We start from the raw sequence: 15,000 nt of genomic DNA, 5'->3' as shown, positions 1-15,000 counted from the left end.
TTATTGGTGATGCAAACAGCAACAGAGTGTTATGTGTTTATTATTCATCACTTAAAATAAGAATCAGGTTCACAGTGGCGTTGGGTCCTACATAACTTCCTACTGAATTGCACAAACGAGAACCCCGTGGTCCAAAGTAGCATTCATAACTATCAAAATGGGTGTACTGGTGTGTGTCGTTCAATCCATTTTCAGACATCGACCAATCAAGGTCTTGGATGAAGGTTCTCTATAAACCAAAAACATAGAAAGAACTTTCACTTTAAAATATGTATAATGCGAAGATTTGAATAGCAACTATTAAAAATTTAAGCAGAAACAGAACCTCGCTGTTATCTCCAAGACAATTAGCACGACTGACGATTAGTTGAATTGATATATGTACCTTATATTTTTCGTTTTATTCTTTATTCTCCGTAATGGTATGTAAAGCTGAAAAAAAGATGAAATGATAACATCATTGTAAGAGAGAAAATTATATTGCGCATACGATACTATATAAAGCATATTTATGATTTAATTGCCAAATAGAGCAGATTCTAAAGCCCCGTCATCAGCCAGTGGTCCTTGAGAGCAAGGAGCTATAGATTTTTAAGCGTTAATAACAGTCTTCCGGTCGGTTTCCTTATTGCTCTGATTTAATTGAAATAAGTGAAGCTTGTCAGTAAGCAACCCAAAGCGTTTATACAGGTCACAAAAAGAAAGAAAGAAAGTAAGAGGAGTTCAGAGTTTGAGTTAGAGAAGTTGTAGCTCTCAGTTAAAAAGTCCCTTCTCGTGTCGTGCGTTGCCCCAGTACCCTTGTCGACAGTTTCTTTCTCAGGAAGAGCACCAGCTGCAGTATCTAGTGGGAACTCGATGCTGCACTTTTGCTGAGCAGTCGCTGTAACCTCTACTGACTGCCTGGTTTTTCTTTCATCTTTTGCGTTTATTACTAACAGTGCGTCGACGAAAGAGGGGTTATCAAAATTGCCAGATTTTATCATGGTCTTTTCATTATATGAAATATCCGTACGGATATTCCATATAATGACACTTTGGCCCGTTTCGCATTGGTTAACCGGTGACCGTCACCAGTCCGTGGTTGCTTTTGTTAGAAAAATTTTCAAGGCGGTATTCTGTAATGAATCTTGTGGTTGATTGCCTCAAACTGCATGACTACTTAAACAGAAAATAAAGCTGATCAAAATATAATTGGCGGTCTTGATGTTTGCTAGTAATGAGACAAATCGAGCCAATTGCTATGTCCAAATGACTACATCATCATCCACCTGCCCCCCCAATCCTCCCTCCCCCACCCCCCCACAAACAAATTACGTTACAGTCTACACCGTTTGATCCGTTACTGTTTGCCGAATGAGGGCAGTTGCAGGGAAAAGCGAATTTCACGCACACAACGGCGTAATGCTTTGAAAGGCCGGCACAATTGAGTACTGGCGTTGGCATCGTATTAGAGCTTCATTTGAAAATAGCTGTTACTCCATGTTATTGGAAAATGAAAAATAGTGAATATTGGATAGAGGAATATTGGAACCAATTGCATGCGTTCATTCCTGCCAATTTTTTTTCGTATTTGTTTCCATCACAAAATACTGATAAACGTTTATATTAGCACCTGCATGCATTCACGTGCAGTGTTTCCTTATAAGTCATATTTATTGACATTAATAATGTAGACGTATTCAACATGGATAAGAGAAAAGGCCAGAGAACTTTTTTAATTTGAATGAAATATAAATGTCAAAGATATATCCGTTTGGTTTATTAACTTTTGTGGCGTGGATTTATAATAATAATAATAATAATAATATCCTTTATTTCAGCTACATTGAATATACAGAATACACAGTAACATACACAATCTAGATATATGAGACAACATGATAAGAAAAATGAATATTCGGCACTTATCCACAAAATAGCTGAGGTAGCATAAAAGATAGTAATCATAAACTGGTAATAACAGTAATAATATTGGTGAGAAAAAAAGGCATTGAGAGTTATAACAGTTAGTGCACAGATTATATAACTTAAATTTCAACTAGAGACTTTAGGTGGTTACAATAGTCAGGTCCATAGGGCTAAATACGAAAATTGAATGTAAAAAAAAAACTTTAACTTGATAGTAATCACAGTAATATTGAAAAATTAAAATATCAGCAATACATATAATAATGACAAAATCTGCAGATGCCATCTTGCCAATACAGAGATTAAGTCCTTTAGGGGACAAGGGCCTCATTTTCCCATCTTTCCCACAATTTAGATCTTCTTCTTGCTTCACTCCTTAGGATGCTTTGTATGAGCGAGTTGCCGCTGTTTCTCACTCGGGTTACCAGACTGGACATTGTTCGCCTTACAATGATTTTTAAATTGTCCAGGTGGTTTTCTAAGAACATCTGTTTGGCGAAGTGGTAGCGTGGATTGTTTGTGAGGCGTCTCAGAATGTCATTGTGCACAACAGTGATACGTCTCATGGTCTCTCGGGTATAGTTCGTCCAGAGGGAACACCCATAGATACTGTAGCAGTACGAGCGGAAGAGCAGCAGTTTCACGTCTTGGTGACAGAAGGCAAACCTCCTTGCAATCATGTTGCCAGTTGTACATTGTTTACGACGCCTCTGTTCAATGTCTGCCGTATCCTTTAGGTCGTCGGTGATAATGTGACCCAAATATGGAAATTCGCGCACAAATTCCAGCCGATGGTTTCCGAGGAAAATTTGTGGTTCTGCAATATGCTTAGGCGATCTCTGGAGCAGCGACATGCTTCTGTTATTCTGTTAACTTGCGATATATGCAAAACAAAGATACCTAATATAAAAGTTAACTAAGCGGGCACGCTGGGTTGAGAAGCTAGAGTTGAGAGAGGAGTGAGCCAGAGAATAATTACGCCAATAGTGTTGAAACAGAGAAATAGAGAGAAAGAGAAAGCCGTGTTAAATCTCAGTTTCTTTTAATATTTGGAGACTCGAGGGGAAATCTTCAGGATTCATTCAGTTCTAGAAATTCTTATTTATTATCATATAATATCTCCACGAAACACTTTAGACTTTTCCGATACAAGCTCATTTATTATAGAATCTCTTTGGGGAATTTTCAAAGTTCTTTGAAGGTAACGAAGTTGCAAAAAGAAATGCTTTAAAATACTTCCGGAAGGAAGCAGTACGAATATAGAATTGTTATAGATCAGTCGAAGTAGTACAGTATTATCGTTTTTTAAGCTTTGGTAACAATATGAATAAAGCGTTAGTGACTGACAAATATCCAGATATTACAAATATAGACAGGTATTATTTAATAGTTGATGTTTACAGTTTGTGTAAGATTAATTGGAATACAGTTAAATTACTTAGAAATATAACGTTCATAATGTTATTCAGTATACGATTGTATAAATTAAGTATTCAGGACACACACACACACACACACACACACACGTACGTATTTTGTCCCGTAACACTTCTTTAGCAGCTAAAGAAATTAGGCGCTTCTGGTTCTCTGGGAGCCATAATTAGTTGCACTTGGCAAAGCCCTCATAATGGATAATTGTAACAGACAGGTTAACTTGACTTTGCATTTTCATTGTCTCGATTAATCCTAAGAATTTTAGCCCTAAATTTTAAGCATCACTGATGTCTGCAACTAAGCTTAACTTCTCATTCAAGGTTTTTGATGCCGTGTTAACTGATCCTAGGCTTATTTGGTCTTTCGTTCCACTGGGTAATTTTCTGAAACTAAGGTTGTTTTATTTTTTGGGTTCATGATTTTTCTTTGTTGGAGGTAAAGTTCGTAAAGGTCTCTCGCATCGAAGGAAAAGAAATTCCAATCCCTTGCTTGAAATTCTTTGCTCTACTTTTATTGGAATATTGGTGTCCGTTTGCTTCCTATTCACTGAGAATTGTTACGAGTGTTTGTGTTTCCTTTTTCCCATCTTCCTGTTTGTGGATCTCAATAGTCAACCTGTAAAACACGCAATGAATGCCACAGCCATCCAACCACAGGGCCATGAAAACAAAGGGATCTGATATACCACTGAATATTACTAGAGTTTAAGCAGTTTCACTACTGCACCCATATGCTGACTTTTTAAAAGCATGGTAAAAAGAACTGGAACTGTCGTCCAGTTAATATTCGCCAACTCTTTATCTAATGAGCTATAAAAGGCATAAGCGAAGGCGTTTTGGTGTTTCATTAGTCAACAATTCATATCCCCAAAGAGATTATTATTGACCAGGATTTAAAATGGGTATTGCCAGCTTATTTTGTGAACATCATTTTAGATCAGTGAGGTAGGATTAAACCTGCTCATTCACTTCTAGTGAACGGGAAATAGATGAAACCATAGACATATATAAGGACCGTAGTTCCCCAAGCATATATCTAGTTTTTACCCAACAAGGAGGTTATTGTTAACATCGGTTTTCAGGCGTAATGTAGTCCTTATAATACAATTATTCCTAAAACTATTGTAAATTAAAAACCATTTCGATAAAAAGAACATATGTCGGAAATCCAATAATATACCAGGAATGGTGAAATTCTTCTCTCGTATTAGAATTTTCGGACTATACATCATAATTTTAACCGTAGCAGCTTGCATTTTTAGAAACGATTCGAAATCGCGTTTTCTGTTAGCTTTGGAAATTTACATATAGGAAAAATCAAAAACAAAAATCCTCGGCAACACGCTTTTGGCAAGAATTCTGCTTGCATAGGAGGATCTTGACAGCGGCCAGAAATCTGCATAAGTCATTAAGACCTTGGGCAAGGCTTAAATATTCATATATAGGAATGAACATACAAAAGGATCCTGCTGACGGCATCCTCTTTAGTTCTATGACGTGGGGAGTGGTGTTAAAGTAAAGAAAATATAATATACCTCTCTTGAAAGATTTTCGCATTTTTAAAATTTTTTAAACGTCTTCAGTTTTAGATGATATATACGTTTCTCAGATTTAAAAAATCCTTTATTGTATTTACCTACTACAGAGTGATAATCCTCTTTTAAATATCATTATATCCATTCCTCTTTTAATGATGAAACAGTCTTTTGAGTGTTTTATTATGAAATACATGATGTCGTAACGTACTTTGATGTCATTATTTGTATCCCACTGGTTTTATAAACTGGGGAAAATAGTGAATAGCATATGTTGAGAGGATATGAGAGATTGTTTACTTAGGTCAAAAATTGTATTTCAATCATTACTAAAAGACAAGTTGAGACCATATAGCTGTTTCATACCTAAACTAATGAGTGCTCAATATGTATGTTGCCAATATTTTTCATCAAGTAGTATATATTGAAATCTGGTGATTTGCGATGAATGATTGGTTCACTCTTTAAAATTTTTTAGATTATTTTTTATTCAGTTTACAATATTTGTAGAGACTAGGTAGGACTAACATCAAAATAGTTCTCGAGATATTGCCTTAAAAGGTTTCAAAGAACTAGTATTGTTGGTAACGTACAGTTTCACATATTCGCTTAGAGTTTTCTGTTTTTAATTCCACTTTTAAAACTTATACGTATTAAACAGTTATTTTGAAAGACTTGGGTGATTAAGGTCAGAAGTAGTAGATAAGTGCTTAACATCAATTTATTTAACGGCTAATTTATACGGGCAATTGTTGTTGACAAATTATTTTTGAAGCCTATACTGGTACTTAACACCCCTTAAGTCTGAAAATGATTTTGAGCTGTGATGGGAATATCTGTGCAGATGTTTCTATCAGCCGGGTCAATTCGGTCATCGTATGAAACACCTTACAAACCAAGGACAAGCAAGTCTTGACCAAAGACGTTAGACAAACGGCACAAGGCGAATGCTAGCTGAAGCAGCCTATGACTTCCATAAGCGAAGTGTGCTTTCCGGCTGGTGAGTTCTGCAGGATTTTCATTTTATCATCAAATTCTAGAAAATAATATATTCTTAGATGAAAAAGCAAGCGGGATATGAAATCGCGTTTACCGGTAGAAATACCGTTCCGCCATGTCGCGCTGTTTTGAAGTCAAGAAGAATTGATTACGTTCGGAAACATAATATGTTTGATTGCTGACTCTTTAGCCAGTGTTCTGTGACCCTCGGAATATGTGACTCCCACTGCATTTTCACTTCCTTGGCTTAATTCTACTAGTTGAGGCAGGCTTTCACTCTCTTAATTATTTGGCCCTAATATTATTTTTAGCTTCCACTTTATATATATGAATTAGTTTAACACACATATATGCAAACATAATCTTTGTATAATACTTTTTCATTGTGTTGGCGTTCATGTTTCTTTCGTAGAGGATATACTAGACGCGCTTTCTTCTTTCTGCCTATTTAACTTTGCTTCATTTTGCTTTGTTTTCCCCATTTCTGGGTGATCTCCTACATAACCTTGGAACTCCATTACTGCATTCATAAAGTTAGTAAACCATTTGAATAATTTGAAAGATATTCTTCAATTCAATGTTGAATGATTCCGTCATGAAATAAAATAACTAAAGCCGATTTTTTCTGAAGCACTTAAGCTCACCCACTGTTAGCTTTTGTCACAGGAAATATTTTTAGAAATGGCGTTTAGTTCACCAGATCGAGTTTCACAGAACAAGTGGGAATGCTAATCCCATGGTTAAAATGCATTGTTGAAGTGAAGATGCGGCCAAATACGAGATATTGAATCGTCGATGACCATCCAGGATCTAACCACTTATTAACCAATTCGTCAGTCAAATGTATTTTATTTCAGATTATTTCATTTATGTGAAACAGTTAGCTTTCGAACTTTTGTTTTTTGTTTTTTACCAAAATGGCAGTTTGCAAGTAATTAAGTATAATGAAAGCATCGTTCCTTTGAATGTGACATGTGATCGAAGGATATTGGAACTTCCGTCTCCATATCGTCTCTATATCGGCAAATTTATGTTGCTACTCGAATTAGACATTATATATGAAATGATTTGGTTTAAATTGAAAAACTAAGAGATATATTATCGGTACATGAATTTATCGAATTATATAAAAAGTCGTAAAATGGTTCTGATCTATAGGGAAAATGTGAGAAGAGAGGGCATTACGAAATTGATCATGTAGATAAAAATTTAAAAGTAAAAAAAAAATACAGACAGACTGGCAAATAAATGTTTGCAAATTTAGGCGTAGCATTTTCGAATTACGTTTTGGTGGACACATACAACCAAATAGTTTGGTAAGATGAAAGTTTGCTATTAAAAAAAAAAATAAATTCATAAATAAATAAACTCAGAGGATGTGATTTTTTCGTCACGAAATTATCATGCTTGGCTCAACATTGAATGAATTAGTTGATTGCTCCTAAATCTATCTATTATCTTTCTTTGATAGAGTATATATTACTATTTTGAGGGCTTACTAATAACTCTCTCTCTCTCCTCTCTCTCTCTCTCTCTCTCTCTCTCTCTCTCTCTCTCTCATACTTCAGATTTATTAAAGTCTATTATGAAATTTTTTCTTTCGGTAAAGTCGGAAACTTGACCATGGCGCAGATTGAAATTGGAGGATACACGAGCGGAATTTCTTAATAAGACCCAGGACCTTTCTATGATTTTATTAGGGACAGTGTTTTTGGAGACATTAAATTAGTTTTTTATATATATTTTGATAATAAAATTGTTATTCAATCGTTTTATAGAGAAAATGTTCCAATATTAATCTCTGTGTTCTTTCCTTTTGATTTATATTTTCATGCACTATTAATTAAGGGGATAATATTACTCTTAATATTTAAGACATTTTCATCTTGGAAGTAAGGAAAAAGTTTCAACTCAAATTATAATTCACCTCTATAATCTTGTGAAGATTTTTAGATTATGTCTGAAGATGCTTAGGATAATTTAGGAAATATCATCATTATTATTTATTATCACTATTTGCACTGAAAACACAGTTTCATTCATTTAATGAATAAATATTTTTGGCAAATTACTGTAGCACAATAGAGGAGCCTATTCATTTGCTGTATTGATTAACAAGGTTTAGTTTTGCTGCTGGCATGTCGTCCCTAATAGCTTTTAGAAGCTTTAGCATGTACCCGCTGTACCGTTCCCTTCCCGTAGGGACCCCGATCCTAATAGGATCTTTTTCTAATTGTTGGTCCCGCAGGAGGGGGAGCACGGGGAGTCGCCGCTCTGCTCTGGCCAGGAAGCTGAGTCGAGGATCCGTGCAGGACTCCTCCCACGCCTCCGTCGACGCCCACTCCACCCACTCCAACAACCCGGCAAAGGTATGTGCGTCCTTGGAGTATCTTCCTCTTTTTACTCTCCTCTTTGGATTTTATTTTGATAAGGTGTCGTCAAATTCATTGTTGTTGGTGTCTCATTCTTAGTGAAGAGAGGATACCCAGGCTGCCTGGTCAAAGTTCCCCCCATTTTCAGAAGGTCAAAGTTTAGAAACTGAATCTCCATGTTAGGGCTTGAGGAAGCAGAAACTTGCAACGAAAGTGTTTTCGTTACATAAAAAAATGAATCTCAATGAATGGTAATTTGATGACGAAAAATTCAAAACTATTAACGTAAATGACGCAAAATTCAAAACTAAAACGTAAAGGACGCAAAATTCAAAACTAAAAACTAAATTGTAACGATATAGATTGCAGAGCAATCAACGTACACATTTATTCAAAACAAAAAGCGTAATTTTAACGATATAGATGTAGAAGCATTCAACTAACACATTTATTCAAAACTAAAAACGTAATTTTAACGATATACACTGCAGAGGCAATCAACGTGCGCATTTAAAGCAAATTAGGTAACAATTCCGCTATTTAAACAATTATGTTTCGGGAGTGATCGTACTTTCATTTAAGGTTACTGTTGGTACTTGAAACGTATTTTTTTTTACAAGCTATTTCTCAGTGTCAGAATCTTAAATGCATTTGCGTTATCAGAGCGCCTCTTTGGATGCTGATGATGTTATTAATAAAAGTAAGGTCCCCAGAGCAAGTTAAATTGGGATTAGAAATTCCATTATTATCATAGTTAATATTGGCTGTTTCAAACGTTGTTTTAGTTGGTGGGAAATGAGTACGGGGAGGGAGGGAGGGGGCCCCGGTATGAGATACCTCATTTCCTTACAGAATGGGTGTCAAGGATATGCATTTCCTCTGTCCATTCAAAAATAGAGGGAACTAGCTTTCAGCTGATTTACTGCTCGGTAGAATTAAGGTGATTCATCCATGTTAGGAATCTACGTTTGGCATGTAAGATAGATAAAAGCTCCTTTTTGTTAATACGATGTTTTTGTGGATTTTTTTTTTTTATTATCTTTGAAGAAATTGAATCAGCAATTTTAGAATAGTTAGTTAAAGATTTTAACAAAATACCATGGATAAGAGTGAATGGTTTTAGGGATGCTTTGTTATTCTTTAATGATTGTCCGTGTATTCCTATAAAATATACTGGATTAGTCCAGCTATGAGTGTTTTTTATGTTACACACACGATTGTGCCAGCAACCGCTTTCCCCAAATCAAGTATAATTTGAAAAAGCTCTTTAAGATAGAAAATGCTATCACAAGTTGGAATTTGGCTTCATTAGGGTCAGTAGCAAAACTCATCAGCTTCGCGTTATTCATTATATATATATATATATTGTGTGTACACACACACACACACACACACACACACACACATATATATATATATATATATATATATATATATATATATATATATGTGTGTGTGTGTGTGTGTGTGTGTGTGTTTTTGTCAGTGAACGTTTTCACCTATGTTTGCTCTCTCTCTCTCTCTCTCTCTCTCTCTCTCTCTCTCTCTCTCTCTCTCTCTCTCTCTATGCATATTTAAACCTGCATCCTCAACCCATTACGGTTCTGTGGGAGTACTGGATAGTAAAGTGAAATATTAAAAATACGCTCCATAAAATAAGATTAAAAAATACCCTCCATAAAATAACTGAATTTTCTTACGGTGGCAGCGAGCAATGATTTTATTAATACGAATATTAATTATCGACTAATATCCATTTCAGGGACCGTGAGTCATTTATTTTTCTCAATACCTTTCAGACTAATTATTTGATCGAAATGGTACTTTTGACACAGTGTACAAGACACCTCCCGCTAATTTTTGGTAATATAGTGCATTGTCAAATGGTGTTATTTAAGGCGTTTACTCTTGACTTAAATGGCGTTGCCAAGCATCGCCATCCCGTCCCTCCCTACTCCCTCTATCGCCCTTCCACTCTTCATATTGTAAATTACTGAGAGGTATTGGGGGGAGAGATGAAAAAGCAGCGATAAAAAAGAGAGAGAGAGAGAGAGAGAGAGAGAGAGAGAGAGAGAGAGAGAGAGAGAGAGAGAGGTGTCTTGTACAGTGTGTCTAAGTACTATTTCGATCAATTAATCAGTTTGAAAGATCTATGAGAAAAACGATGACTCACAGTCCCCGAAATGGATAGTAATTGTTTTATTTTTTGATGTCGAAAAAAATACGTATGTTTTATATATATATATTATATATATATATGTATATATATATATATATATATATTATATATATATATATATATATATATATATTTATATATTATATATGGATATATATATATATATCATATAGAGATAGTGAGATGAGAGAAGGAGAGAGCAGAGAGAGAGCGAGAGAGACAGAGAGAGAGAGAGAGAGAGAATTTATGCATATATATTTGGAATGAAATTTAGTGGCTCCCCATCCTAATCTAAATAAATTACCTCAAGGCATATTCTGGCTTTATCCGACACTGGGCTAAATCTCTCTCGGTTTTATTAGCGCTGTTGTTCTCACGAGTGCTTCATTTTTGTGTGTTTGAATTTAGAAATGGTATATAAGTGTTTTAGAATGTTGAATTCCTTATACCTTATTTTCCAGTGGCAACTGAATGTCAGTTGCTCATGGTTTTCTAAGTAACATGTTCAGTAATGAGAAATCATGTGTTCATTTAGTTTATTGTAAGTAAATATTTAGTGCATGAAAGTCGGTAAGGATTTTGATGTTTGAAACCATGTTACTTATTTTTTTAATACTAGTTAATAAATTTTTTATTTGACATAGAATTTTAATCCTCACATTTCAGTTTGAGTAATTTCCGTTTTACTGGAAATTGAGTTTTACTTGCTTATTTGTTTTAGTGTTCATTACGAGACAAACAAATGGTAATAATATGCTCAGGAATTTGCAAGGTAATCATTTATTCGCACCCCGCATTAAATAAAACAAAGTATTCTTAAATAAATGATTTATTTACAAAATGATTTTTTCTCATTTGTTCACTAACAATTTTCATACCTTAATAAAATAGCGTAATATATGCTTTATATTTACTTTTATTTGTGGTATAAAGAGATAAATATAAGAAATTTATTGGCTAGAGTAGTAAAAGATATCATGATTCTAATACGGTTCCTTGTACGGTTATGGTTATGAGTCAGCTTGAATGTAGCAGTTATTTACCGTTTGGTACACTCCGGTGGTAGCATTGACTCATAAGAGGGTAAGGAGTGAAAGAACCATACTCATATGGATTTGTTGCTAATACGAAAGATATGGAATATTGATCAGTATATATATATAGATATATATATATATATATATATATATATATATTATATATATATATATATATATATATATATATATATAGTTTTAAATATCCTGCTATTATCCACAAGCTTTTCTACACAGGGGATAATTATAGTTGATTTTTTGCAACTGGTTATTTTAATTAAAAATTTCATTGATGGTCACTCATGCGTTTTGTTGGCGCGGGTGATTGATGCTTTCTCTATTTTCATCGCAATGATTTGTTACAATACAGAAATGATAATTATTATTATTGGCATCATGCATCATTTACTCCTAAACTTTATTTACCTGTCTTGAAAGTTACTGATAAAAACCTTATCACCGATTTCCCTCCTACGTGTCACTAAAATACGTTGTTGTAATATTTGCCAAAAGACATAAGCTATTCTATTACGACTTCGCAGTGAAAAATAACATTGATCGTAATAGACAAAAGCCTTTTGTTTCAAGCAGTGGGTCCCTCGCCAATTGCATTCATAGGGAGATTGCTGACTCTTAATATTATATTGTGAATCTTATTATTATGATAATTTTTCAGTGTACACCGTTGACAATATTCTGTGTTGGAGCCTCTTTGAGAAAGCTGTGTAAAACTGACTACAATGAGAGGTTTGTCATTTATTTGATTGTACCCTTGTACTAGAAGCAGCTTGTGGTTACTGAATTTAGTTTTTGTTTCTTTGGGTAATGTATTTGATTTGGCAGAAATACTATTATTACGAACAAAGGAAGAAACCATACCTGGTCATTTAGATTTTTTTTCTTTTTGTATACACGTTCTGCTTTCGTTCTTACTTTGAATATTATTAATTTGGTAAAATGTTTTGCATCGTGACTAGTTATCATTTTTTTCTTTTGTTTTTTTAACGAGCTTACAATAGAACCTTTATTTTTTATCAGAAATGCACTGACAGTCCCTAGGATTTATGAGGACTACTGTCCTCGTCATCAGAATGAATGAAACTAGGATACTATACTAGAATAGAGTTTCAGAAAGACAGATGTTTGTTGTCAGGTTCCTGCTTGATCTTCTAACGACTGGCCCCGTAGTGGGATAGTGCCGTCAGTGAACCTCATGCGGTGCAATGTAAGCATCACTTAATCTTCTTTGCAGCATGCCTTCGGCCCTTAAATGCAACTACTTTCTTTCCTTTTACCCTACCTCCTTTCATATTCTCTTTTCTTCCATCTAGCTTTCCACCCTCTCTTAACAACTGATTCATAGTGCAAGGTCTGCCGCCTGTTACACCTTTTAGACCTTTAACTGTCAATTCCCATTTCAGAGCTGAATGACCGCATAGGTCCCAATGCTTGGCCTTTGACCTAAATCCTCTATTCAGTCATTTCTAGAGAGAGAGAGAGAGAGAGAGAGAGAGAGAGAGAGAGAAGACTGGAATACTGATCTACTTTGGTATCTTAAGAGATTATATACCAATTTTCATCTGAGGAGGCGAAGTAGTAGTCAACGATGAAGCCAAGAATATGAATGAAATATAAACATATAGATGACCTGAATCCCCAGGTTTAAGTTAGAGGGCTGAAAATAGGCATGTCGATTGTCCACCCTCCAGTCATCAAACATACCAAATTGCAGCCCTCTATCCTCAGTAGTTTGTATTTGATTCATGGTTAAAGTTAGCCATAATCATGCTTCTGGCAACGATATAGGTTAGGTCACCACAGGGAGGTGGTTAAAGTTTCATAGGCCGCAGCAATTAACGCCATTAGACCGAGACCACCGAAAGATAGATCTAATTTCGGTGGCCTTGATTATATCTGAAAAGGGTGAGTGGACAGAGGGTAATTTAAAGTTATCCCATGTAGTGGGGGTAGATCCATGAGTGCAACTAATGTGGGGCACTGTAGGCACTACCTAACGCTCTTTGCAACGTCCATTCGGCCTCTGTCTGAAACCCATTTCAGTCCTTTAAACGTAATATCTTACTCTCCTCCATCTTACTATCCTCAACTCTATCCTAGCAAACTTGACAGTAAAGATTTCCTTCTTTCTGCAGAGGCGGTCTTCTAGATTATTTCCACAGAATTACCAGAAGGAAGACATCTGCAAAAATAGATCTAGATATCCGACTATTTGTCTGCTTTGACGGAGATCTTCAACTAGAAGACTTCATCAAGGGACATGGCATACTTGACTTTCTGCAGAGCCAGTCTTCTAGATTATTTCCACAGAATTACCAGAAAGAAGACATCTGCAAGACTTGATCTAGATATTCTGACTATTTGCCCACTTTGACGGGGATCTTCAACCAGAAGATTTCATCAAGGGACATAGCATACTTGACTTTCTGCAGAGCCGGTCTTCTAAATTATTTCCACAGAATTACCAGAAGGGAGACATCTCCAAGGATAGATCTAGATATCCGACTATTTGTCCGCTTTGATGGAAATCTTCAACTAGAAGACTTCATCAAGGGACATATCATACTTGACTTTCTGCAGAGCCAGTCTTCTAAATTATTTCAACAGAATAACCAAAATAAGACATCTGCAAGAATAGATCTAGATATCCGACTATTTGCCCGCTTTAACAGAGATCTTCTATTAGAAGTCTGCATCAAGGGACATAGCATACTTGACTTTCTGCAGAGCTGGTCTTCTAGATTATTCCAACAGAATAACCAGAAGGAAGACATCTGCAAGAATAGATCTAGATATCCGCCTATTTGCCCACTTTGACAGAGATCTTCAGCTAGAAAACTTTATCAAGGGATATAGTATACTTGAAGGTACAGATTTCCTTCTTTCTAAAGAGCGGGTCTCCTAGATTAATCCCACAGTATTATCATCTGGTATCCTTCTAGTATCCCTCTGCATGCCTTCTGGTGTCCTTCTGGTGTCCTCCTGGTGGCAATCTGGTTAGATTCTGGTATCCGTCTCACCCTACGAGCTCATCCGCTTCTCTGCCGAACAGTCACTGACTTTCCCAGGAAAGTGGTTCCGCCTGCCGAGTTGGAGGGTTCTCACCAGCCATTGACTGTCACCGGAAAAGTGTGGCTGTCCGCCAAACAACCGCTGGCTCTAGCTGGGTAAGAGATCATTCGCCTGACCAGGTGTTTCGGAAGATCCCTGGCCTTCGTCTCTCAACCTGAGAGCTGGTCCTCCTGCCTCCGAATACTTGTTGGCTCTCATACTGAGAGCTGTTCCTCCTACCTCCAAATAGTTGCTTCCTCTCATACTGAGAGGTGGTCCTCCTACCTCCGAATACTTGTTGGCTCTCATCCTGAGAGCTGGTCCTCCTACTTCCAAATAGTTGCTTGCTCTCATACTGAGAGCTGGTCCTCCTGCCTCTGAATACTTGATTATTTCCACAGAATTACCTGAAGGAAGACATCTGCAAGAATAAATCTAGACATCCGACTATTTGTCTGCTTTGACGGA

General features: G+C 36.0%; 1 protein-coding gene across 3 annotated transcripts in view; it reads left to right on the top strand.

Annotated features, from left to right (window-relative positions):
- LOC135221028 (regulator of G-protein signaling 7-binding protein-like) overlaps positions 1–15,000 on the top strand; it is a 1,347,771-nt gene that overhangs the window by 643,239 nt on the left and 689,532 nt on the right. For all 3 annotated transcript variants that reach the window (XM_064258752.1, XM_064258753.1, XM_064258751.1), the window contains one exon: positions 8,124–8,244. In XM_064258752.1, coding sequence (XP_064114822.1) covers positions 8,124–8,244 — 121 coding nt within the window. The remainder of the gene's footprint in view (positions 1–8,123; positions 8,245–15,000) is intronic.

This window comes from Macrobrachium nipponense, chromosome 2 (assembly GCF_015104395.2).
Source record: "Macrobrachium nipponense isolate FS-2020 chromosome 2, ASM1510439v2, whole genome shotgun sequence".
In the NCBI taxonomy this organism is placed as follows: Eukaryota; Metazoa; Arthropoda; class Malacostraca; order Decapoda; family Palaemonidae; genus Macrobrachium; species Macrobrachium nipponense.
The sequence above is the reverse complement of the archived record's forward strand: the minus strand, read 5'-3'. Positions and strand labels throughout refer to the sequence as shown.